We start from the raw sequence: 26,444 nt of genomic DNA, 5'->3' as shown, positions 1-26,444 counted from the left end.
GTACCTTATATCTGCATGTGTAGTGCCCTTGTACTTTATCTATGACTATGTGTGGAGGGGGGGATTTAACGCATATCGCATGTCTTGTGCACACGGATACTTCTTACTATTGCACTACGTAGAAAATTTATGGTATTTCATGTAGAAGTAGTAATAGAACACAGAAGAAACGCAGATCAGGGGGTTCTCATGTATACTATTACCACAATGAGATAAATAGTGGAATACTAATTTTCGAAAGTTACCTTTCGTGTCCCCGCTGAATTTTACCTGTGCCAAGTGCAGTTTTGTCATATTGCCCTTGAAAATATTTGGCAGCAATATAATGAAATAATTACTGAAACAAATGTAATTCCACTGCAGTTTTCTCTGGCGGATAGTCAGAATCATATCTGTGCCGAATGGTTTATTTCCAAGTAGGCCTAGCTGAGGATAGATAATTTGCAAAACTATTGGGACCTAATTAATAAGGTTTTCTTTTTTTTTTAGAGTTGTTTCTAGATCCAGCAAGAACTTATTTGTGCTCAGTACTATCATACGCAAGGGTCTTTGCCCCCAATGAGTGCAATATATTACAGAAAATTAACATTTAGTATATTAAATATTATATACAAAAATACGATGCATCCTAAAAGTATATTGAGATTAAAGAGTTGCATTTAGCCCCCTGGATGAAATTCTGCGAATACCACTGAAATTGAACGTTACTTTGCTGTAGCGCATAGTTATTTTACACATCTCGCTTTTAAAACTAGGTTTTGAGGCTAAAATAATTTGTAAGTTTAAATGGCATTCGGGGATTTTCGAGTTATAATCTAGGGCTTGGCTCTATTCCTGACCTGGTACCACCTGTCAGTTGATGTAGTGGAAGCTGAAAGCTTTGGAAAAGGTATGTTTTATGTCGTAAATGAAGTAAAATGTATTAAATAATGCATCGATGCATGTTTCATAGTTAAATTCTGCACATAATTCTTGAATTGATTGTGTAAATACTTTTTTATATCTTGTTAGTGATGTCATGCCGTGTTACATGAGATAAAGTCAAAATTTTGAAACTTGTGCACCTCTGTGTTAAGGGGAAGTTAGAGCAATTGGTAGTTCTCAATAATTTGTGGCTATACAATGGACGCGATTAGCTGCAGTATGTTCTTTTGCATGTTTTCGGTACAGGTAAAGAATGTGTGTGGCGTAATATAATGGATAAGTCAAGTTATTTCCACTCTCAACCTAAATGCAAGGCTGTAAAGCTCACCATTTTGGTTCCAAACAGTGTTTCTACCAGGTATAGAGAGAGCATAGGCCCGAGTGATTCAATCACTTTCATGTGAATAAGTTTCCCTTCTTGACTAATTTTTGATCAAGTTGGTCTTATGAGTTCCCTCCTTCAGAAAATTAGGCTTAATTTAAAATTACAATTCTTTATCATTGCATAATGTAAAATATAACCGTTGTAAGTTTCGTATGTAGCCCACAACTTCGGAACCGAGTGAAAACGTACTGGCGTTAGTACGTCGCGCATAACTGTCCACTTTCGTTTCATGTTACAGTTTCGGCGCAGCTAAAGAATGTGTCTGCCGTCATGAAATGGTTACAAATGTTTATTTTTAAAGAAAAAAGGCTCGATGCTTGAAACAGTTAAATTCTAGCTTCGTATATTGTATCGTGCTCCACTGTACAGATAGTGCTACATAAGAGTAATCATTATATAGAAATTGCTATGCGTGTAAGTATCACTCCTGTTACGTTAAATGTGCAGTTTAGGTGTAAACACGCTATTTGAAATATTACGTTCAGGTCGAGTTTAGGGGATCATATATGAATTCATGTTACATTTACTATTTTTGTGTGGCACCATTACACTGTGTTGCTTGTCATTCACAGATTAACTTTTGTAGGGCTTAACTGTTATAGGGGCTATTATTTAGTTCCTCGCCCCAAATTTCTTGATAGTGATTCCGGTTTGTTTTTCTAACTGTGATGAGTATAAACATAATATGATCCCACGGCATATAAGCTGCGACTCTTAAAGCACGAACCAACTTATGCTAGGTGTCTACTAAAAAAGCGCGAATGCTATGTGATCCAGTCAGGGCAGGGACGCAGCAGGGGTGCCTGAGTGGTAGCAACGAAGTGTATGTGTGCTGAACAGGCACGTCAGCGGCGGTGGGTATAATTATAAGCGAAGTCGTTTACAACGGGTCATTATAAGTCACAGTACCTGCTTCTGAGCCATCGATAGATTTGAGGGATATATTATATGGCAACCGTTTTGGGTATAAATACAACGTTTTCACATGCTTCGTTGACACGACTGTGTAAAAGACATCATCCAACTGGCAGTAATTGGACTGTAAGAACAAGAATTCTGTGTAAGCCGCGTAAGGGTAGGGAGAAGTTTGTGCGTCTGTAGGGAGAAGGTGCTTCAGCGATGATAGGTATGCGCGTAGGAGGAGATTTTGCAAAATGATTATACATATTTCTGTAAGAGTGCACTTTAGTGAGGATAAGTGATTTTCGGTATGTTCTAGTTTCTTCCCCGATCTTGCAAATATAAGATCTCCACAAAACATAGCTGAGCGAGCGAAGGAGGTTAGAAACTCCACAGGGCTCGTTTAAGTATTGGTTCCTATGAATGTTCTGCACAATGTGCACTCTTACCCATATTTCTTGTGTATATTTTAAAGGCTGCTGGAACATATACCGGTAATAAGAAAGTAATATCACTAAGATGTAACTGTCACATTACTTCGTTTCTTCATTACTTCCTTAGGGACTAATATATAGTTAAAAGCATGCACATTGCATTATGTATTTCTACATTATTAAGGATTTTAGAGGTTGCATTATTTATACATTTTTCTCTCGAAGTCAGAATAGACGCTTCTTTACAAATCTACAGTCTCCTAAAGTGGACCGGCACCAATAAATTATAGGTTTCGTATTACTGATCTTGCACTGCTGTAAGATATTTGCAGTGGGTGATATTAATAATTGTTTAACATGGCACAGATTAACTTGGGGAGAGCCAGCAAGCATAAATCTTTAAAATTAAAAATTTTTTGTGTTGTTTTACTAAATATTTATTGGGTGATATTGGCAATACCCCAACTTGGTATAGGTGAGCTTGAGGACCAGTAATGGTGAATATACACATAGCAAAGGCAGATGGGAAAATGCACTGCATACTAATTTTACATGTATTCTGACGTAACGGAGAGCAAAAATTAGAACCCGTGTTTGGATGCGTCCCTAGAAAGAGGCACGTTAGAAACGGTAGGTGTGCACGTAAAGGGAGAAGTGCGGAAAACATGGCCAACTACAAGATAGTTTCGCATTACACTTTTATAGAGTGCCAAAGGTAATGGGACGGGTGTTGGATGAGATTAGTGTGGTGTGAAATACCTTGTGAAGTGTACATAAAATGTTAGGTACGTGAAAGTTTACATTGTTCCTGAGAGTTACATGGTGATTGCAATTAATTCCATTATTTATATATTGCAGGTTAGTAAAGTGCGCCCGCACATTTTTTTTTTTTTTGCACTCTAATTTTTAATCTGCGTGTATCTTTCAGATCTATCTAGTTATATATATATGCTCATGCTTCTCAGGTTGGATAAATGGAAATCCTAAACTTTTACGTCCCATCAATATGTTGGTTAGGCTAAAGGAGACTGTGATGATGAGAAATGAATGAAATGGTGGAATGTAGAAAGTCCGAAGAACTCCAGGTACAACTCCAGGAAAACCTACGAGCACGGTGTTTGTCCACTACAAAGTACACACGGCGCGATCTGGGATCGAACCAGGGACCCCAATCACCGGGGGGTGAACGCTGTACCACTGCGCCACCTTGTCAGGTTGGATTCGGTTTCGCTCATTGTTTTTTTTTTTTTTTTTTTTTTTTTTTTTTTCAGTTCAAAGTAATCATGGTTTTGTTGTTTATAGGTAGTTTAACTTACGCTTTTAACTTTTTTGAGTCTAATTGAATGAATTATTAGTGATGTTGAATAGCTGTTATATCGCCTTCTGTACATACAAAGGAATCGATTCGTTAGGAATCGGTTTTTGGAGCAGTTAATATTATGACTTTTATTTAAAATTGTGATAATGCATATCATTACCTAATTCACTTCATCTTACTTAATGTGGTAATTGGTTGTGCATAACTCTCCGAATCTGGTTCTTTACGAACCGATATTGTGATGCAGTTTACTAAACTATCCCTGTTGGCAAGAAATTATTTTTCAATCAAGTCCATACGTGATTTTACTAAATGATATGATAGGATGCATATGAAATACTATTCTTACACTGTACTTAAGCACTGATTTTTTTTTATTTTTTTTATTTATTTATTTGATCGTTCCCATCTCAAGGTCTCCTTGTCATCGCGATCAGTACGTGACGTAGCTGTTAGAAAATTTTAGCTAGACTTTTTTTTTTTTTTTCACTGTTATAGTTGGTTAACAACAAATGGTGTAGATTTATCATTTGGTATTGAAGTGAGTGCAAGGGTGAGTTTTCAGAAATCAATGTAATTTTATCGATTAATGGACATCAAAAGTTATTTATTTTAATAAATAATTGTTATGTGGTAATTCGAGTCCTCGTAAGGATTTATAATAAGGCTACAGGATATCAATAGTTCACTAATCATCCACGAATTATTTTACCTAAGATTTAAACAGCGGGACAAGCAGTGCCTCATCTGTTTAAGCCCTCCAATTCGTTAGTTGGACTAATACATTGAATTATTATTATTTTTTTTTTTTCATGTTAGCGATTTTTTTTCCCAGGATTATGACTTTATGTGACTCCACAAACCAGTGTAAAAATTCTTTAATATTCTCGTACTGATAATGATGGCGTGGAGTCACCGAAACGTATACAATTAAATTAATAATGGCGGGTGCTTAAGTAAATTGAATGGTTCCGTTGGCTTGAATGTTAGCGTTCCTTTCATCAACGTGGCTTAGGCGTGGATGTGTACGTAAACATGGAATCCGAACCACATTCTTTTCTCCGCGAATCGAACCCGGGTGTCCGTTACGCTAACCATATAGCGAAAAAGGAGATTATGAGTGCTTAAGTGTAGTTAGAGTTTATGTAGAGTATTTCATTCTTATGTAATGTTTGTAGTCTTTTGTGCCCCTGAACTTCTGTTGTAAATATAGACTTTCCTTTGGTGCGTGGGGTCCCTGGTTTGAACCCCGATCAAGTAAGTTTGCGGTTTTCATATAGACTTGTTATTGGTCTACTCAATAATCGCCTTCAAAAAGTAATTTACAAGAGCACAATTACGTAATCCAGATCATTATGAGTGTAGAATCATATTCATTGTTCTGTTCCTTTCTCTATGTCGTCTTGTAGTATTAATGGTAATATTTTGACTGAACACTAGGCCATGTCCAATAATATTAGCGGATTACTGCAGTATATTTCTGAATCCCAACTTTTTTTTTATTATTATTATTATTACTTGTCACAATTTCATGTTCAAAAATATGGGATGGTCTTGCTTTCTCCACACATGTGGGATGTTCCTTTACTGAAATGGTCACGAGGTTCCATTAGGCTCTAACATGACTCCTTTTTGCCTACTGTTTTATCCTTGAACATTCTCAGATTCAGTAGCCCCTTCCAGTAAGGGAGACTATGCGAAATCTGTATCTGATTCGGTTTTTAGGATAGTTTTGTAGTGAATACACTGAAAATATACCCACTATGTGCTGTAGATGTATTTTTCAATAATCATTTGTCATAAAAAGTAGGGGTCGTATTTTAATCAGAAATATACGGTAATACCTCCCTAGTGTAATCCTGTAATTGCGTATTTCCAGGAAATGTTCCACCTTCCCCAATTTTCATTCACAGGTAAGCACTTTTCTGTGAACCATTTTAAATGCAATGGTTCATGTTACGTTACTGGTACCAGTTTTATGAGGAATATTCATATGCTAGACGTGTATACTATACACGCAAATCTTGGCTAACACCGGTTACACGGGGCTATGTACAGTACAACTTAAGTAATGTTGTCGTAGAGTAAATTAGATTTCGGTTATCACAGAAGTAAAAGTTCGTTAGGATACTTGATGTTACCGGTACTTAATAACTTATGCAGACTCGCTTAAGTAAGAATATGGCTTTCCAATCCAGCTTTGTGAGTTTAACGTTCTACGTTTATAGTTCAAGGCTAAAAGAGACTGTGATTATGGTAATGAATACAATAGTGAAATGGAGAACAAAAAAAAAAAAAAAAAAAATAAAAATAAAAAAAAAAAAAATAAAACGGGAAAAGTGAAGGGAGAGTCCCCACAAAGCCAATGCATAAGGCTTATTTAGCTTGAGTTGGGATCGAACCAAGATCCCACGCACTATAAGTGTGCACTTTATATCTGAGAAATATTTTAAAACGATACTTTACACGGTCGATCCCAGCTTGCGCCAAGTGAGCTTTGTAGTGGACAAACACCGTGTTCGTGGGATTTCTCGGGGTTCTCCCGTTTCTTCTCATTTTCTTCATTCCACCATTTCATTCATTCTCATCGTCTCCGTTAACCTCTCCGGTATAACCGTAAGACGTAAAACTTAAAGGTTAATTTCATTTTTTTAATACTTTATATACAAAGTCGCCACATATCTATACGTACCGGTAAGTTTACCATTCTTGAAGGACTACGTTCGTGACAAAAAGTTTCCTAAATTGATCTTACTGTTTTTGCATGATGTCAAGTTCAAATTTCGAACCTCCTCCATCGCATATTCCCCTTTGTTCACGGCGCCAAAATAATTACATTTGTGCTCGAGTTGCAACAACCGAAGAGTAACCTGTAGATAGGAATAGAACGGGATAGGATCCAAGTTAATCATCGATCTGAGAATAATATGTCACCATCACTGATCTGAAGATTATTTCGACAAATCAGAAGATTAAGATTGATAATCGAAAACGGGAGATTAATCCCCGATTAGCGTTTTGTAGCGAATCACAGCTGTGGCTTAGTTGTCGCTCTAGTTACTTCAATCGTCCCTGAAGCAGGAAAGAATGATATGTGTACTGATAAACTATCATTAATCACATTGAAACGATGAAAGTGCCAAATTTGCATTACTTTATTATAATATTTATTTTATTAATTAGTTTATATTTTTATTCTGTAGTTCGCGAATTCAAGAAATCAGGATTAGGTGGCCACCTACAGGTGGACACAGTAGTTTAATTTTTGTTATATTTCAGGTGATTATCTTTATGAGATTCTACCCTACTGCATCCCACTTTCTTGGTTCAATTATATTTTATGGCATACGTGGTTGCATTCGCTCATTTAACAGACCTGTTGGCATTTTAAATCTTTATAATTTTGTTTTATTGGAGTTGAGTATGCCCTTGTATATTAAATGCTACAGAATTAAGCGTGACGACGGATAAATTAAATAATCCGGAGCAGTTAACTAAGTATGCCATAAACTAAAATTTCTCCCATCCTTGCACTAAACTTGTTGACACATTCTACAAATTTTCACCCAGATTCTAGAATAAAAACTTCTGCTTACTGGTGTACAGTTAAGCGTAAAGAGAGAACTTTTTACCGCCATATGTAATTACCTGATGTATAGTTAATATTTAAAAATGGGTGCAGATTTAGTGTACGGATCTACTTATTTGTAAAATTTACAGAGTAAATTTGTAATACTAATTCAGTAGACCAGCGTGTAAATAATATAAATATGTTGTGTTCGTACGTGTGAGATACATATCTGTGTAGTAATACATTAATGAAATTTTAACCTGTTAAGCAGGAATTCGCCCATAACGTAACCATTAACTACAATATACCAAAGAAAATTAATATATGAAGTTAGAAGTGTCCAAGAGTTAACGAATCCATATATTTGTGAAATTTATGTTAGTAGTGTGTTATGTTACTTTGGAACACAAATTTGCGAGCAATGGAAACACATCAGAATATTATTCATAACACCATTTATAACATAATAAATACATAATTCAGCACGTAATGTTTTTATGCCATATATAATATTTGCGCTGTCCTCGTTTATGTGGAAACTTACCGTCTCTGACGTGCCTTCTCCCTTCCGACGCACAACGTCACTGACGCTCGGGCACAGCTGTCCTACTACCCTGTCTCGGTTAGGTAGGTTTATAATGGCCATCTAACATAAGTTGTTCAGTGTTTTTGCCTAATAGTTCTTATCGTGTACTTATAGTGTTGTCCTCAGAAAATAAATCTGTACAAAGAAATGAAAGTCCACATCCCAAAAATGATTTAAGATATAGAGAGTCTATTTACAGATACAGAAGTGCATGTATGCAATCAATTTAGGTGTGGACCCGTACAATAAATCTGCACCGAAAAATCTGATCAAATTTACGTTAGCTTCGCCAGTTGGTAACATTATGCAAACTCAGTAGTAAATTACTAAAATAAACTTCGTTTACTTAGTTACAAGGGCCATATTAACGTAGACAAGTGCTACTTGCTAGAGTAGAACAAGACAAACTGGTGATACAAGTATAAACATTAATCAAGGGAAAGTTTACTGTACGCGGGTGAGATTTGTTGTTGCGTAACTGTTAAGTAAAGTGTGACGGTGTGATGCGGTTGTGAGGTGAACTAACGTAACCTAACCTCATCTACTCTGCCCTGCATTTGAAATTAAAGGCTAGACATTGAATGTAAAGTGAGCTAACGTAACGTAACCTGTTCTGCTCTACCCTCCATTTGAACGCAACCCTAATGCTCTCTGCTCTTCTCTACCCTACTTTACATCTCAGTACAAGGGCCAAACATTGGATTTAAGGGAAGACAGTTTTTGTGTGAAATTGAGTGTAGTTTGTAGTCATATGTGATGTAACAAAAGGAGGGTGCTTCTCTCAAACCTCCTTTTCTTGAAAATGCGCGTGAAAGGCCGGTAAGTTAGTGTGACCTGTTAGAACAGATTTTACTCTTTGCCTTCAATATCTAAACACCAGATACAGTATATTATCCGTCGACAACGGTGTCGTCTACTTAACCATGTTAATTATACCAATTCTAAGCCGAGGGTCGTGTACACTAACCATATAGTGACGAGGAAGTTCTTTGTTCTTGTTTTTGGATCAAAAGATCCAATATATTTCAGGTAAAAATTTTCTTGTAGGCCTTATATGTTGAGTATCTATATATTGTAGCCAAACCCAAACTAGAGCCTTTCTATTTCAAGTGTGCTCTCCGAAAATATGTTAATCATACTTCGGATCCACCCTCGTCGCCCTCTTACGGAGGAAACCCTCCATTTGTTTTGGGGAAAGAATTGAATGTCAACGGCTGTGTTCCCAATTTGTCATTCAGTCGTTAGGTCTTGCTGAGTGAAAATCGTAGGCTACTTAGAGTGGCTAACAAACCAGTGCACAGCGAAGCCCGTGAAATAATTCAATATGGCAACCCTGTCCGCATTCAAATATTGTGTGACCACTGATCCAAAATGCTTCAGAAGATTCAATATATTTCAATCAAAATTTTTCTTGTTCGCCTTATATCTGGAGATCGCTTTTTTTTTTTTTTTTTTATCATCATTCTTAAAGTTCTTGTTCTTGTACGTAAAGTTCTTTAAACGTACTTCTGCGTAACGTGGCATTTGCTAATTTTACAGCACCTGTTGGAAATCTCAGTGATTTATATTCAAGGAACGGGACCTGAGAATGCAGTCGTTTGTAATAGGTTGAAACCATACACATCTCATGACTGGCGGAAAGGTCGGTTTTTAGTTGTACTGGGGTTATCAACGACCATCCACTTCGCTAGCCTTTTCTTGTCATTAGATAGACCTCATTGAACAAGGAACAAATGATTTAAAAAAAAAAAAATATGTTGCTACTTCGTTGCATATGTCCTTGGTGAACTTTCAGACGCCTTATTTGTTAATAATTGCATTAATGCTAGCGCAAAGGCAAGATATATATGGAAAATAAAGCAACCCAGGAAATTCGACATAAATGAAATGAAATCTTTAAGTTTTGCATCCCATAGTCATGCCGCATAGGCTAAGGGAGACGGAGAAATGAAGAGAGTTGGAGGAAACGGAAGAACCGAAGGAAAGCCAAGCACATGGTGTTTGCCTTGCAGAAATCTTAACTAAATTCGACTTAATATTGGATTGAAATGGAACGAGGCAAAATTGAAAGCAATTCTGAGTTGGTCATCAGGAGTTCTATTGAGTGATGCGTAGGACATTTCATTCTGTTGTAGGGAATACCCTTCACACCCATTGCATGTTGATGGAAAATGCATTTTTGGATTGCGTATGCATATACATTAAAATATACCGCCAGTCCAATGTTTCTCGAATTAGAAATAGCTTTGCTTGAAATTTATCTTTGCTTCGATTTTTTACAGCCCTAGCTCTGAAACTGCACTTTTCTCAACAGGTCTATATGAACTTCTCTCTCTCTCTCTCTCTCTCTTTTTTTTTTTTTTTTATGTGATGAATTACATTTTGGAATTTCACGGTGTAGTTCATTAACACCCCGTACATATATACAATTGCTTGTTGAATCATTAATGCCGTCAGAAAACGGTAAATTGTAATTACGCACTCTACAAAGTGAGCCTTTTATGGCATGTTATGAAGCTTATGACATAAAATGTAATCATTTTACACAATGTTTATTTCCTAGTTTGAACGAATTCTTTTAGAGCTATTAGATTTATATTTTACAATAAAGGAACTTTAATAATGTTACTAATAACTGCAGTAGTTAAACTTAGTGGAATAAAATTGTTATTTAGAATTGAATTGGTCTTTGTTTTAAGGGGATGTTCCATTTGAAATTCATTGTACAAATCCTCTTTTAACAACAACCTATTCAATTGATGAATATATTAAATCTTCAGTTTACTTCCTTTTTTTTTTTGCAGCTGAAGTCACATTCTGTGTGGGAGGTTACGCGGAACAAGTGTATCTGTCTGTATATCGAGCATTTATTAAGGGCGTTAAAATTCAAGCGGTAAAAGGTTAAAAACGATCTAAACTTTTACTACCTAAAATGGCCGTTCATGGCTTTAATTTTGCAAACTAGACATAAAGAATAATATGAAGCTTACAATAAAAGGTATTCGGAAAGAACAGGATGTGAGAGTACTTCTATGCCAAAACAAAAGTGTGTATCTTTCCTCGGAATACGATACTTCTTATTTATTAAGTAAATCTTATATTCAAATTTGTTCTTTATTATTATTATTATTATTATTTTTATTATTATTATTAATTTTATTTTTATTTCTACTAATTTCTCTCTCTCTCTCTCTCTCTCAGGGTTTTCTGTTTTCAGAATGGCTGACGACGAGAACAGAGACAGTGCCAGCTCGGCTGGGGACCCTGAGGAGCGACAGTTCTTTTTTGATGACGAACTGGGATTGCATTGGTGAGAAGTTATGTTGATTTTTAATGTCGAAGAGAACAATTGTAAATTACTCTTTGTTACTGATTTGTATTTTTGATTCAAAACATCCAATATATTTCAATCAAAAATATTCTTGTACGCCTTAGAGCTGCATAACAACATATAGTGTAGCCAAATCCAAACTATCACTTAACTCAATATGATGTCCTTGTTTCGTTAAAAAAAAAAAAAAAAAAAAAAAAAAATTAGAGGGCGTTCAAAAATTTTGTGTCCCCTGATTCACGAACTAATTATTGGCCAAGATCGCAATCTTTTGATGTATATATATTTATCATTCCTAAAATTGTTGTTCGTCTAGCAGGGAGCTAATAAATTAAAAAAATGTTTTACGTATCAATCTCTGAGGATTATTTGAATACGGAGGGGGTATGCATGCCTTGATATACATGGTGATCCAAAAGTCCTGTTACACTCCCTATCTATTTACGCACTTTACATTGAGACCAAGTTATGGGTCAGAAAAGACGAAATATGATGAATGTGAAGATACACTAATTTAATTCAGTGTCTATGTGGACATATCATTTTCATAACAAAATTTATGCGTCGTAAGGCACGGTAATTTACGCACATTGTGCGTGTGAACGTGGAAAATGCATGCCGAGATGCTTCACTCAGTTCTTTGGGTGGTTACGTGTCCTGGCAGAATACTGTTTGATGTAATCCTACAATGCAGTATAGCATTACGAAAGATTGGGACTTCGAGAGATCAATTCACAAGTGCTAGTAGCTCTGAGAAACCACATCCACCTCGTGGCTAAGTGGGTAGCATCCGCGCCTTTGGTTTAGAAGACCAGATTCGATTCCCGGTGGGAGCTCATGTGGTACGGATCCATCGTTAAGCTTCAGGTCCATGTCTCCTATCGGCTCGCTGCCAGTGTCTCGTTCTGTACATGGGTGTAACGGGACTTTTGGATCATTCTGTAGGATTCCTAGGTCTGAAATACAATGTGTCTTGTCCCATCCAAGGCTACATAAATTGTAAGGGCAGTATCATGCTTCCCCTTTCCTTCATTACACAATTTGTTCGTAGAGCTCCCTCGTGGTTAGCCTACGCGTCCTTGACGCGGAAGATGCGGCCTCGATTCCTGGTGGGAGCTTATGTGGTTGGAATTCCACGTTAAGCTGTAGGTCCACGTCTCATATAGTCTGGCTGCTAAACTTTAATCAGCCATCAAAATGATTTTTACACAACTGAATAACTCATCTATAGTTTTAACCTACAGGACATAATCGCTAAAGGTTAACTGAAGTGTTCAGTTTGCTTTTTTTAATATCTATAAGGAGTCCATAAAGTCCTGCAGGAAAGTAAAACTCTATAATTTGGAAACCGTTACGTTTAAGTGTATACATTTTGAGGGTTGGAAGAAGTGAAGTTTAAAGTTTTGTTCTGGCCACAATGCTCGATGACGTTTGCGCTGGTAATCACGTGACTTAAGATGGCGTCTATTAAAGAAGAGGCACAATGCGTTTTGTGGTTTGCGGAATTAAAATCTTGCATTTCAGTGCGGAGAACGTTCCAAACAACGTATGGGAAAACACCCCCAGCAGAAACAAGTATCAAAAGGTGGTACGAGAAGTTCAAAGAAACGGGAAGTGTGTCAGATTTACTACGCAGTGGAAGGTCAGGAACGAGTGGCGATGTGATTCACACGTTGCAGGACAGCGTAGCCAGAAGTCCAATGAAGTCGCTTAAACGTAGGTCATTGGAACTGGGAATACCAAAGTCAACGTTACACAAGATCGTACGCAAGAATTTGAAGGTCCGGCCCTAAAAGTTAAAATTGTGCACAAGCTGATAGAGGAAGACTGTGACATGAGAATGGAATTTTGGAGGACCCACACCTTGGCCTGCAAGATCACCAGATTTGTCGCCTTGTGATTACTGGCTGTGGGGACACGTGAAGACCAAGGTGTATTCGCAGAAGCCAGCTAATCTCCACGATCTCGAGAACAAAATAACTTGGCGATGAACCTTAACTAGCTGAAACAAAACTTTGTACCTTTCTGTAAGTACACCAAAAAGTATTTGTTAATACATTACATAGTTTCTAAGTTATAGAGTTTTATTTTCCTGCAGGACTTTATGGACTCCCTGTATGTCAAACACACACACACATATATATATATATATTGTAATGTCCAATGTCCCACGTGATGTAGTAAACAAACATTTCCACACGCTAGTGTTTACAAACACCACCACGTGGTTTGGCAAGAAGATTTTACACCAGATGGATCTACAGTCACATGCAGACAACGGCTTCTGCCCCTCCCACGGAGCAGAAGACAACATCGGAGCAGGAGCGCCACCGCCACCCAAGGAACCCTATAAATTGGATGGACGAAGGCAATTCAGTACCAGTTTTCTGATGACCCTCCTGTTGTTTGCTTCGGAACATTAGGAGTAACCTAACCCCAGGCCTCTCGTCTGCTTCGGGACTAAGCCTATCCTATCTCCTTGCTTAGCCTACTTCGGGGCTCTGTCTGGGAATCCTAACCTCAGCCGCTTAGCCTGCTTCGGGGCTCTGTTGGCCACTTAACCTTCCCTCTGCTTACCACGGAGCATAGGGTCCCTAACTCCACTCTTCTTAGCCTGCTTCGGGGCTCTGTTGGCCACTTAACCTTCCCTCTGCTTACCACGGAGCTTAGGGTCCCTAATTCCACTCTTCTTAGCCTGCTTCGGGGCTCTGTAGAGATCCCGTCTGCGGCCTTACGGTTAAAGACTACCTGTAACTTATCTTGTAAATTAGAAGATATTACTTGTATAGTATTTTGTAAAAATACTTTTATAGTGAGAAATTTTATAATAAAAGTCGGTAGTGGGAGTCGATTCCGGACACTTTTTATTAACGTTCTACGTATGCCTATATGGGACAAAGTTTTACAATATATATATATATAATATTAATTATTTATTAATTTCTTTTATTGTGTTATAGGGATGGTCCGATGGAGGTTTACATCAGAAACCGCATGGAAGAAATCTTCGCTGAACAGGAGCAGCGACGTGAGAGCGATGAAGTGAGTTCGGTGTTGTTCAAGATTTATTATTATTATTATTATTATTATTATTATTATTATTATTATTATTTATCTTCTTTTCCACATGCAAACATTCAGAGCAACCATTGTGGTTCCTGTCTCCCGGAAATAGTTAATCCTGAACACTTTTTCGAAAGTTCTTCCATGCTTTCTTTGAATTTCAAAAATGTATTCCACCATAATTTTCGTTAAAATGTGTTCGATTTTGACGTAATACGTCGCACAGTTTTTTTCGAATCTTCCCGATCATTCTCTCTTTAGGAAGCGAATAAAAGTGACGAATAAAGCAGTAAATTTAGCTTCCTATACTTTCGCTTTATCCCGATTCCTTGTAGATTTCAGCGATAAACTTTCTAACATCCAATTGATTTTGATATAATATGGATTTTTGACTTTTTTTTTTTTTTTTTTTTTTTCGTAATCGCCATTGCTAGGGATTACAGTGATCACTCACGAATGAGCGGTGAATTGACGCTCCTTACGTGATTTGAAATGGATTACCCTCTCAATTTAGAAAATCTGTTTATCGATAATTTCCGTTACAACTCTGGGATTTTAATGTAATATATTGTAAATTTTCTTTAAGACTTCCAGTCATTCTCCCTACTTGGAACTGAATTTATTAAAGAATAAGAATAATTCCACTTTTGTTGGTTTGTTTGTTTCGAGTTCGATGATAATTTATGTAAAATACACTTGGTTTTGATACAAAATTATGTATTTTTTCTTCGATTCCTGCCTGTAAACCCCTGTGCTTCGGATTAAAGTAAGTCAGGAATGAGCAGTGAGTTGAGACCCCTAATATGGTATGGTTTACTCTCCTTCCTGCCACAGAATTAAAAATGTGTCCAGTTTATCTTTCGTAAAGATATTAGATTTTCATGGGTATGACGTATATATATTTTGAGGCTTGTCAATCATTTCCACAACTTGCCTTAAAAATCAATCGAGAACTAGAGAGTAAACTCCCTCCACCCCTCATGTGGTATGTAATCCTCCCCCTCAATTTAAAAATGTTAAAAATGGGAGGTCGCGACGGCTCAGTGGTAGAGTGCTCTCCTCTGGTGTGTGGGGTCCCTGGTTCGATGCCAGCTCGTGTCAAGTGAACCTTGTGGTGGACAAACACCGTGTGCATGGGTTTTCTCGGGGTCCTCCCGTTGCCTCGCGTCTTATTCATTCCACCGTTCCATTCATTTCTCACCATCACCGACTCCTTTAGCTTAACCGGCGTAATCGTGGGACGTAAAATTTAGATTTCATTTCAGTTTCAATTTAAAAATATGTTCCACATTAATTTTCGTTACACTTACGACTGTTCGATTTTAGTGTAATAAGTCGTAATTTTTTTTAAGACTGCCCAATCCTCCACTTTGGTTGGAGGTGAAATCAGTAAAGAAGTTTTTTTAACGATAACATATAAAACGAATTCGGTTTTGGTTCAATATTAGACATTTTCTTTGATTCTTTTTCAATAATCCCTGTGGTTGGGATTAAAATCAATTAAGAATGCGCTGTGAATTTAGCCTCTTTAAGGTGGTATTTATTTATTTATTTAAGAAGCACCAAATACAGGTCAGAGGCCATTTTATACTTGATATCTGACAACAACAACAATAATAATAGAAAGGATCGGCTTGGGACTGTTTAGTAGGTACCATCCCGACATTTTCCTGTTCGGACAGGAAAATTCTGGAAAATCCCAGTCAGGATGGTCGGCAGCGGGAACCGAACTCGCAACCTCCCGAATGTGTAGCTAACGCTCTACTACTTGAGCTACTTCGCTTGGTATAATTACCCCCTCCCCCGATTATAAATTTTATTCATATCAGGATTGGCAAAAACCACGTTTTTTTTTAAAAAAAATGATTTAAACTTGGATTTTTTGTATGAACCATTTTTTTTTTTTTTTTTTTTTTTTTTTTTTTAATTTGCTCTGTGTATTCATTTCACATATGGACAGAAATAAGTTTGTTTCGCTTTGGTGTTATTATGCAACAACTGGGTTACGCTGAAAGGGGTCACATAAGCTTAAAGCGGAATCCAAACCACTTCTCGGCTTACATCCGAGAGAAATTGTTCTCCATTTGAACTCGAAACCGGGACTAATTGGCCACAAACGCGATACGTCTTCCGACTCACTCACGAAGGACTCCTGATAAAAATACGTTGCACTGATCTTTACATACATGTTAATATAATTGTCAAGAGTCATTTCTGAACGACAGAAAGATAAACAGTTGCACGAGTGAAACCATTAACCAGAATTGCATATGGACAATTTCAAAATACTGCAGAGGTCAGAAGAACTCATTTAGTTCAAGTTAGTTCACTGTCTTTTATTAGTCCAAGTTAAATAAATACAACGACTTAATTTGCATATCAGTAAGAAAAGTGAATAAAGATACGAATTATTTTAATCTACTTTCGCTCTGACCCATTTATACATAGATACCAAAGATACTTCTGACTTCAATAAATGCCTCTTGTTATATTATATTATAATTATATGACCCCGTCCCCGAAAAAGGTACGGGATTTGGATGTATTTTATCAATAATAAACATTATTCAGGTGAAACAATATTTAGTAGTTTTCTTTGATTGCAGTTGCACAACAATAATAACAAACTAAAAATATCAAAAAGAAACGTTCATACAGTAAACAACAACAAAAAATGCTTTTGTAGTATAATCTCTTTGAGTAATGAATGGGGAGTTTAGGTCTGAATATAATACGAATAATATACGGGAGTGAAACGTCATTACCCAGAAATGTGTGTTCATCAAGATTTTATGAACACTTTTACGAACATTTTTCTTTTTTGGTTTAAACGAGCCAACTCTGCCTAATATGTTTCGTAAACATTTTTGGCTGGAATATGACTTACTTTTCGACGCTTCACGACCATTCCTACTAGTTGAATTTAAAATTAGCCAAGAATGACTGAACTCTCCTTACTCCCTGCTGCAGGTTGAAAAAAAAAATATATATATATATATTTATATAGGAACTTTCATTAATATTATTCGATTTTAACTCAGTATGATATGTATTGAGGTTTCCACATATTCCCCGCTCCAGTAGCTGAAGTCATTCAAACATCAGTACTCACTGAACTCACACTCCCCGTGATCGAAAAAAAAAAAAAAATATGGTAACTTTGGTTAAAATAGAAAAAAAAATCGAATATGTTCTAACTTTTTCTGATATTTTCCATCTCCGGATTACTTGGAATTGAATTGAACGAATAATGGGGGAGCGCGTTTTCTTCATTTGTATATTTCCCAGAGTATTTATTAAAAAGTACTCAGATAGAACTTTGTGTGTATGTGCTCTAGTTAGGGATTGAAATTACTGGAAGGAAGGATCGCTCGCTTCAACAAAGCACAGCAACACTAGTTAAATACGTATATAACAAAATTATTTTTCCATTTACTTTTTCTTCTAATGACGTTCCTATAAAGTGGTATTTCTCTTCGTTGGCTGTCCGTTTGCTCTGTTGGAATGAGTTTCTCAGGTTGTGTCTGTCTCTGTGAGTTTAGTTAATCACAGAGTGTGTTAGTGAGTTTGTGAGAGTTAGTGTTAATGTATTGAATGGTGATGATATCCTGGAGTGATTTTTCTTGCACCCATTTCCTCAGTGCTGCTTTTAATTTAGAATGTATTTTTTTTTTTTTTCGTAGCAGTATTAACCATTAAGTAATGCATGCTTGCTGTTGGACGCACGGAGATTCATATATTATTGTATGATAAAATAAGAAGAGCATGACTGTTTATTATTAGAGATTAGTGTGACACACAGAGACGTTTGCTGCTCACAAATAGGGTAAATGCCGTGTTTACTCGCATAAAGTCACATCTTAAGTTTGAAGTAAAAACTTCGCCAAAACTTTCCCCGCATAAAGTCGCGGTCTACGGGATGTTTGTCTTTGTGAACGAGACTTCTTTCGAAATTGCTTACTTTGCGTGAATCCGAGCAATAGAACTTTTCGTGTTTAATGATACACAACATCTTGACCCATCTGTCAACATAGATCAGGCAGCATATTTCCACCCTCCGTTCTGCACTCTCCCTCTCCAAGTATAACTCATCCCAGTATGGGATCTCTTTACAACCACCTCGTTTGCTTTGGTATTCCATTGTGTTGCGTAGAGGGTTTCAAATATCTGGCTCTGATTCCAAAAATGACTTCCTGGCTGACGGATAACCTCTAGGGCCAAAGTAATACAAACCACCTATGTTCACACACTCCTGTATGTATCAAAGTTCGAAGTTGTTTTGACCGTAGCGATAATTGAATGGCAGCTTTCCTTTCGTAATCGTCGCAGTTGGATTTTTGCGTTAAAACATTGGTAAAAAAATAGTGCGACGCGAGTAAACACGGTAATTAATATGATTTTTTTTAAAGCATATTCTAGAAAGTTATTATTATTTTTTTTAAAATTTTTCCTTTCTTTTCAATTTCAGGAGAGTCTTCATACAGCCTCTTCGGAAATTGGTGACTACCCAATTCCTCCTCCTCCGCCACCAAATTATTTTGTACCTGTTCTTCCGCCGATATTGGAGAATGATCCAGTTAGTATGCCGGAGAGCGATGCCAGTCAACTGAGACAAGGCGAGGTCCTTCACCCGTTGTCGAACACTACCAGCTTTCAGCACCATCCCCTGATGCCCCTGTATTGTATGGGAATAGGGGCTCTGCTCGCAATGTTGACTGCCTTCGTGGTATCCTGGATGAATAAGAATATATGCAGGTGTCCGGTAAGTTTTACTATTGTCGAAAAAAAGTCGTTTGTTGATTTTTATGCAAATAGTTATTGCAAGTGCTTCGCAAAAATATTACTAATTCTAACTTCAATATTTGGTAGCCAGCATTTCAGCCCGAAAGTTATACACCATATTCTTATTTTATTTATTTAGTTTAAGTCCCACAGTTATGTACTGAGGTTAAGGGAGACTGTGATGATGAAATGGATAATGATGATGGGATGACGAAAGTGGGAGGAAACGAGAGAATCCCGAAAAACCTATCCACATGGTTCGTATAATATGTGAACTCGTACAACACAGCATGTCCTATATTTTTCAGCGAAATATTAATGAAACGAGGAAAGAACCTTGTGCTTTCTGAAGGGCTCGGGAGGAAAACATAGGAAGTGACAGTTCTGCTAGTTTTGAATTGGATAGTTTGTTGCGCTACCAGAAAAAGATAAATCACATGAAATGCTGTTTTATTATAGAGTAACCAATTGTATAAATTATATTTGCTGTTAAAAATTAGAATGTTTTAAATTGAGAGTATTTTTCCACACACACAGAAAACTTTCAGTATCTTTAAACTTGTTTTTAGCACTTACCATGTTTTCCTCCCAGGCCACTCATTATACAGTGTATTCGGAAAGTAACTAACTATAACCTGCATGATTACAGAATGGACACGATTATACAGTGAGATATTTTTCTAACCGATGCGATGTGAGGGAATGTTTATGTAACAGTTGCTTACAATGTTGTATACAGTCTTTTACACTGCAATTGCTTTGTATGAGTCAGAAGGGCGGTATGTGTGGTGCATAGTTACTTTCCGAACGCACTGTACATATACACGTTCCGTGTTTTATTAAGTCTCACCCTGCGAAAATTCTTCCATACCGTTACAAACTAACCCATGAAAAAAAAAAAAAAAATAGCCCCGTTGGATAATATTAAATAGTACCCCAAGCGACTGAAAATTTTTAATGTATTTACAGTCCCCAATATGAGGCAAAGATTTGTAATAGATCTCTTTGTAAGGTAGCAATGGCTGAAGGAGGTGAGAGCATATCTTGGATAGAAGTAGTGTAGGTAAAACCGCATCTATTACTCTGTTGTAGCTTCATGGTGGCCATCTTGAAATCCGCCATCTTGGATTCAGATCCAAATAGAATGGGGGTATTGTAAAATTTTTGTTAATGCTGGCCTTATCTAAAATGCTTACATTCACTGCATAATATATTTTTTTCCTAATTTCCACTTTCTCATAGAATCATTTAAGTTTTCATTTTCTTTTTTACAAGCAATAAACGATAAAGATTTTAAGGGAGAAGAGGGTGAGAAAGAGGAGAATAACTAAAGAAACAACCTCCTGCCAACGAAACACAGTCTGCTAAGGATAATTTCATGTCAAATCAACACAAGGTTTCAGATCGACACTTACAGATTGCACTGAGATTTTATATTCTGACCGTTATCATCAGTGTGTGGAACAGGCGGAAAGCACGATTTGTGAATCGGTTGTCAGAATTTTAAACCCCAAAGTTCTCAAAATTTACATAAAATTGCATTAGTAAATCTTTTGTTTGTAACATCTACGGCTGACCTTATATATATATATATATATATATATATATATATATATATATATATATAAAGGGATGGCCAAAATTTTCCGGAATTCGGAAAAATTCCCACATTCGGAAAAATCCGGAATTTTTCCGATCTTACTTTCCGGATTCCAGAAAGTAAAAATTCTGGAATTGGCCATCCCTAGCTAGTAGTTGTTAAAAAAGAAAAACAAAATACTGTAATGAATAGGCCTATATATACGTGTATTAGTTTCTTGTAGTTGGATATGTCTTTATCACTTACGTAGACAATTGCTACTGCACTTATTTACTGCTTTATGAGGAAGGTCTTATTTTTACACACAAAAAAGTCGCCGGTATGTTTCAAACATTATCGTGTTCCCACCTGCAGCTGCTCCAAAGCGCTGCAAACTACTTTTTAACCAGACGAAAGGCAGTGAAGGAAAAGAAATCTCAACAAATATTATAATAACATTCGCTTATTGTCAACATACCTATGTACAGTAAATACAAATTTATAATTTTTGACTTTACGAAGTATACAATGTAATTGTTCAATAATTAACATAAGCAGGCATTCATTAATTTATATTAATACAATAATTAATAAAACTAATAAGCGGGTGATTGATGACTCAGTGGTAGAGTTTTCATCTATGGTATTCTAACCCAGGACATGTGGGTTTTGGATGGCTAATTTTGTGTTTGAAAACCTTCCCGGTTGTACTCTTGGTTCCCTTTCTTGTATTTGTTCCATCATCACTCATTAACGAATTTAGTTTATCAAAACACTATAGCCATATATTCATTCTGTCCGTCAGTGAAACAAACAGTCTCAAGAACTATCTGATGGATTACCATCAATTTTGGCACGATGTACAGAGTCAATAGTTAAGAATCGAGTTCCCTGATGAATGTAATATTCAAACCGGAAGCGGTACGAATCAACCATTTCCGGTTTTAACGTTAATCATTATATTGTAAATATGGTAATAGATAGCGAGAAGCGGTTTCCAGTAATCGACATATATAACATTCATGTAGATAGAATGTTACCCAATTTGTGCATCTGCTGAAAATAATGAGCTTAGGTATTTAGAGAGCATTTTCCGCTTTAGAAAATGTGTGCTTGGTTATGAATGTAGAGAATTAGCTGAGTCAGGCACGTAGCTAGAATATGGTATAGGAAGGGGGTCTGTCACGAATACTGTGGTTATTTACCAGGGGATCTATCATTCTAAACTGTTTTATTGGCAACATATATTGGTTCGTTTAGCCAAGATTTCTAATGGGGGGGATGATATGAAATACTGTGGTTACACACCAGGGGCTCGATCAGTCTAAATATTTTGCTGACAACATACCCATATTGATTGGTTTGGACAATAAAATGAGGATATGTTAGTAAGTATTTTAATAAGAAGCCATGAAGAAATCTCGAGTAAAAGAATATAAAAAAGTATTGAAAAAGATATAGTCTTCCGAGGTCATTCGAACGGTGTCGAGAATTTTGCGCCTGGGAAATTTGCGCCCTACCTCAAGAACAGGGAAAATTGCGCCTGCGATGTACCTCCACCGGTACGCCTATAATATAATAATAAATAGAATAGTACCACCAGTGACCTCCCTTCGGAATACTAAGTGTGCCCCCCGGAACATTTTTTCTGAAAGAACGACTGAACGCAATTGTGTGTTTGAAGTGTAATTCCAGCAAGTAAACACATTGTACATAGTTTTCTTGATAATATTACTGAACTGATTTTACATTCACTTTACATTTTATTTTCTATATTTTGTGTCCTGGAAAGCCAAACAACTCGCAAGGATTGTGAACAGAGATATCTGGGTAGAGCCAAACAGCCTTTTGTAGATTAAATTATACTCTTTGATTATATTAATAAATAATTATATATCAGTCATTTATACTTTTATTGTAAATTTTGTAGTATGGTGAAAAATTGTATTTGTATGGATTGCCCTTTAGTGAACTAAAATTGTATTTTTTTCATTTGTTCGGAATATTATAATGGATGGAGTAACTCACTGAGACGATGAGAGGCAAGCCTAGTTCAAGTGCGAGTGGAAGTTACTTTACACAATACAAAAATAAGTTGAATTGTAGGGCGCAAACATCCCAGTGCAAATATATAGCCGGCGCATTTTTCCCTCTTTTTGGGGTAGGGCGCAAATTTCCCGGGCGCAAAATTCTCGCATTCAAGGAAAATATAATGTCCGTGAAGTTGACAAGCCACTTATGTCAGACCCCAATTTCGACTTTAAACATCGCTAGTGCTACGTTAGTGTTCGATAGTGACGCAAATCTTTAGTACTCACAGATAACGTGTGCTTTTTAAATGATTGATATAGGTCTTCTAACTGCATGCCAACACGCCCACTTCTAAGCATCATCTCAGAAATGAGGTTAAACGTTAGAGCGAGTAAGTGTTCATTAGTGCCATTAATAGTAAAGTTAATGCCTCCATCGTACGGCCCTTGGAGTAATAGTATGACTTTAACAACTTTATACTTCAGGATCACCTTATTAAAATTAGCCAAACGAACATGATAACACCACGCTCTTTGCTAGAGTCTCAATGCGTCCCTATATTCTCGCGAACATAATGCGCAATGTGGATATCCCCTGACGTGCCCAAGTTAGTTACTTTTTTTTTTTTTTTTTGCAACTATTGTTTATCTGTTATTTATTGCTAGTCTGCAGAGTAGTCCTTACATTAATATACCATTGTCCTTGACAATCATTGCGTATTTACAAGCAGTTTGTTATTACTGTTAGAAGATATCAAAAAACAACAGATAAAATCTACTACTTAACGGTTCATTTTTTTACAGTACATAAACGATTAATAATAATAATAATAATAATAATAATAATAAGACTATTCCAGCATAAAAGTTATCAATTGCATCTCACTGGCAACAAGCGACGCATATTTTAACTTCATAAAAATTCGTTTCTCACGATTTTCTGGAAAACTACGTATGATAACATCTTCATTCTGTCAAGTTGTTTATCTCAGTGTGATATATGTTTTATCTCTGGACAATATCACAGTAAAACAAAAATTAAATATTAGGAGTACATCGTATTTTTGGACACATCGTATTTTGGAGTACATCGTATTAGGAGTACATCTCATTAACCATGGAAAGATTGATTAGTGTATACTTTAGGATGTTTCAACTTAACTTGCATCATGCATTCTTAGGAGTACAAAAAGAAAAAAATATTTTTTCCGGAATCCGGAATTTTTCCAAATTCCGGAATTTTTTCGAATTCCGTAATTTTCCCGAAATCCGAATTTTTTAATTCCGGAATTTTTCCGAAATCCGAAATTTTCAGATTTTACTTTCCGGATTCCGGAAAGTAAAAATTCTGGAACTGGCCATCCCTAATTTATATATATCGAAAACACCGAAGTTTCGAATTTTGTTTTCTTAAAAGGAGTCATATTTTAAAAAAATTCAAAATAATTATAGAATCATTTGTTACAGTTGTTGCTATGGAGAGAGAAACGTCATTTTCAACTTATCTTTTTCCGGAATATATGCCAACCAACATCTGTTGTAATAAGTTGCAGTTATGTATTAGCCTGTGTCTTGCCATTGTGAGCTTGTCACCGAATTTGGTGAGTGTCTGTTCCAATGAACTCTGCAGTATGAAACTCCTTTGACAAAAGTTATGAGGTTATACGAGTGAACACATGAAAATTATGTCTCCTGGAAATTGTTCGTGCTTTGCTAAAGCAATCTTGTAAGAATGTTGCTGATTGAGTGACAGATGTAAAATACACTCCAGTACAATTTGCAGCTGTTCGGTTAAAAAGCTGCCGAGGTGTAAGAATTGTACTATCATATGAATGCGCAAACCTGGTAGGAATCCTCAGCCTTTTGACTGTGCCAGTCCCATCACAAGATCCCTTTCCATGAGCTGTTGTAAATTACTTTTGTTCTCATACAGACCACAATTAGTCAAAGAATTTATGGGATACATATGAACTAGCTAAAGGATCAGTCTGCGTATGTGAAACGTCCAGTAACTCGAATTTTCGCAGGTAGCTTCGGAATTTTACTCCTTCACCGATGCAAGTGGTAAAATTTCGCTGCTAAACAAACGAATTTGGAGAAGTAAGTTCTCATTTGGCTAATCCTAGAAAACAGTTGTAGGAAAAGAAAATTTTAAAATTCGTTTCATGTTGTTGTTACTCAAATTTTATGATAAGAGATAGATATATGTGCATTTAAATGCAATGAACACTCAATAACGATTTCAGCTGTATTACATCAAGAATTAACCACATGAGAGTAATAAATAGGGCATTGTCATTGTACAGTTGTTGTAAGTTGCTATTGCTGTTTTTTTTTTAAAAAAAGCAATATTATTTTGTATCTAGAAATAATGTATTAAAATGTCCCATAAATTATTCGTTCAACTATACGCTTTCACATCCTTGTTTCCGAACAAAAATTTTTCAAACCAAGAATTGATTTGATTGTAACTACTTCTAGATAAATCCATCTGCGAATCCATTAGGAATAGAATCTATGTTCAGAGGCATAGTGTTGTTACTCCTTATAATTTGTATTACCATCATCCAATACCTCTCCATACTGAAATATCGGTATACCGCCTAAATTCATAAATGTTGCACAGAATTTTTATTATTTTGTATTTTTGTATAGATAAAATACGCAATGCTTGACAGGACACACACTGTCATTTTTCTGCTTAATGTGACACTTACTGTCGTTTTGTTTTCTGTTCTAGGACCACTGATGGCACCGTGAGTTCTGTCGAATTAAAGAAGAAACTTGAGTGTTTTAAGATTTTTTTTTTTTTTTTTTTTGTCCTTGTTTAGTATTCAGTAGTTTGTGTCTGCTGCAGTTGAAGAAAATTATTTTGATGTGAGAGGGACATGTATGTTCAGTTGTAGTTAACCCCACAGGAAATGTGTACTTCGCCAGTTTTTTTTTTTTTTTTTCATTTTATATTTTTGTAATAAATATATTTTAAAATAAGATTTGTATTTTTTCGTTATGAATTCTACTTATACTGATTATATTCCTTGAAAATCGACTGATATCTCGTAGGAATTTTCTGAAAAAAAAAAAAAAAAAGCAAAATAAAGTTTTAAAGGAGAAACCCATGTCTCGATCATACGTAGATAGCCTTGAAGCATAGTTAGAATAGAGCGAATTTGCCTAAACATAAAATCTGCCTTATCGCATCTGAAACTTCTCAAGTGATTCCAGTTTTCATTGTAGCTCTTGTCTCCAACAGATTCTCAACTCCAGGAAGAAATGTTTGTTCTTAGCTGTAGTATGTCACTTAAGATGATAAAATGAAATGTGTAGGGAAATTTATAAAAGCAGTACTGTTTAATATATATAGTTAGACTTGTTACACCAACATCAGTTTTTGTGATACCTTGTCTCTTGTATGAAATCTGTATGAGAATGGGAAAACATAAGTATATTTATACGGGGAAGTAAGTTTCAACCTTACTAATTAAATTTCAAGTATTTTCAGTTCACTGTTGCAAAAAATATATACGTTGCTAAAGAAGGA

The 26,444-nt window shown here is 36.1% G+C and overlaps 1 protein-coding gene across 1 annotated transcript; it reads left to right on the top strand.

Annotated features, from left to right (window-relative positions):
* The first annotated feature begins 849 nt into the window (after positions 1-849).
* On the top strand, positions 850-25,860 carry LOC145673915 (uncharacterized). Its single transcript, XM_081743729.1, has 5 exons — positions 850-889; positions 11,320-11,428; positions 14,410-14,491; positions 18,981-19,274; positions 25,644-25,860. The coding sequence occupies exons 2-5, from the start codon at positions 11,337-11,339 to the stop codon at positions 25,650-25,652; spliced, it is 477 nt and encodes a 158-aa protein (XP_081599855.1). The 5' UTR covers positions 850-889; positions 11,320-11,336; the 3' UTR covers positions 25,653-25,860.
* The last annotated feature ends 584 nt before the right edge of the window (positions 25,861-26,444 follow it).

The sequence above is a fragment of the Thermobia domestica genome, chromosome 17 (assembly GCF_964235325.1).
Source record: "Thermobia domestica chromosome 17, izTheDome1.hap1.1, whole genome shotgun sequence".
NCBI classification, from domain to species: Eukaryota; Metazoa; Arthropoda; class Insecta; order Zygentoma; family Lepismatidae; genus Thermobia; species Thermobia domestica.
Note: the sequence above shows the minus strand (reverse complement) of the source record. Positions and strands in the feature narration are given on the sequence as shown.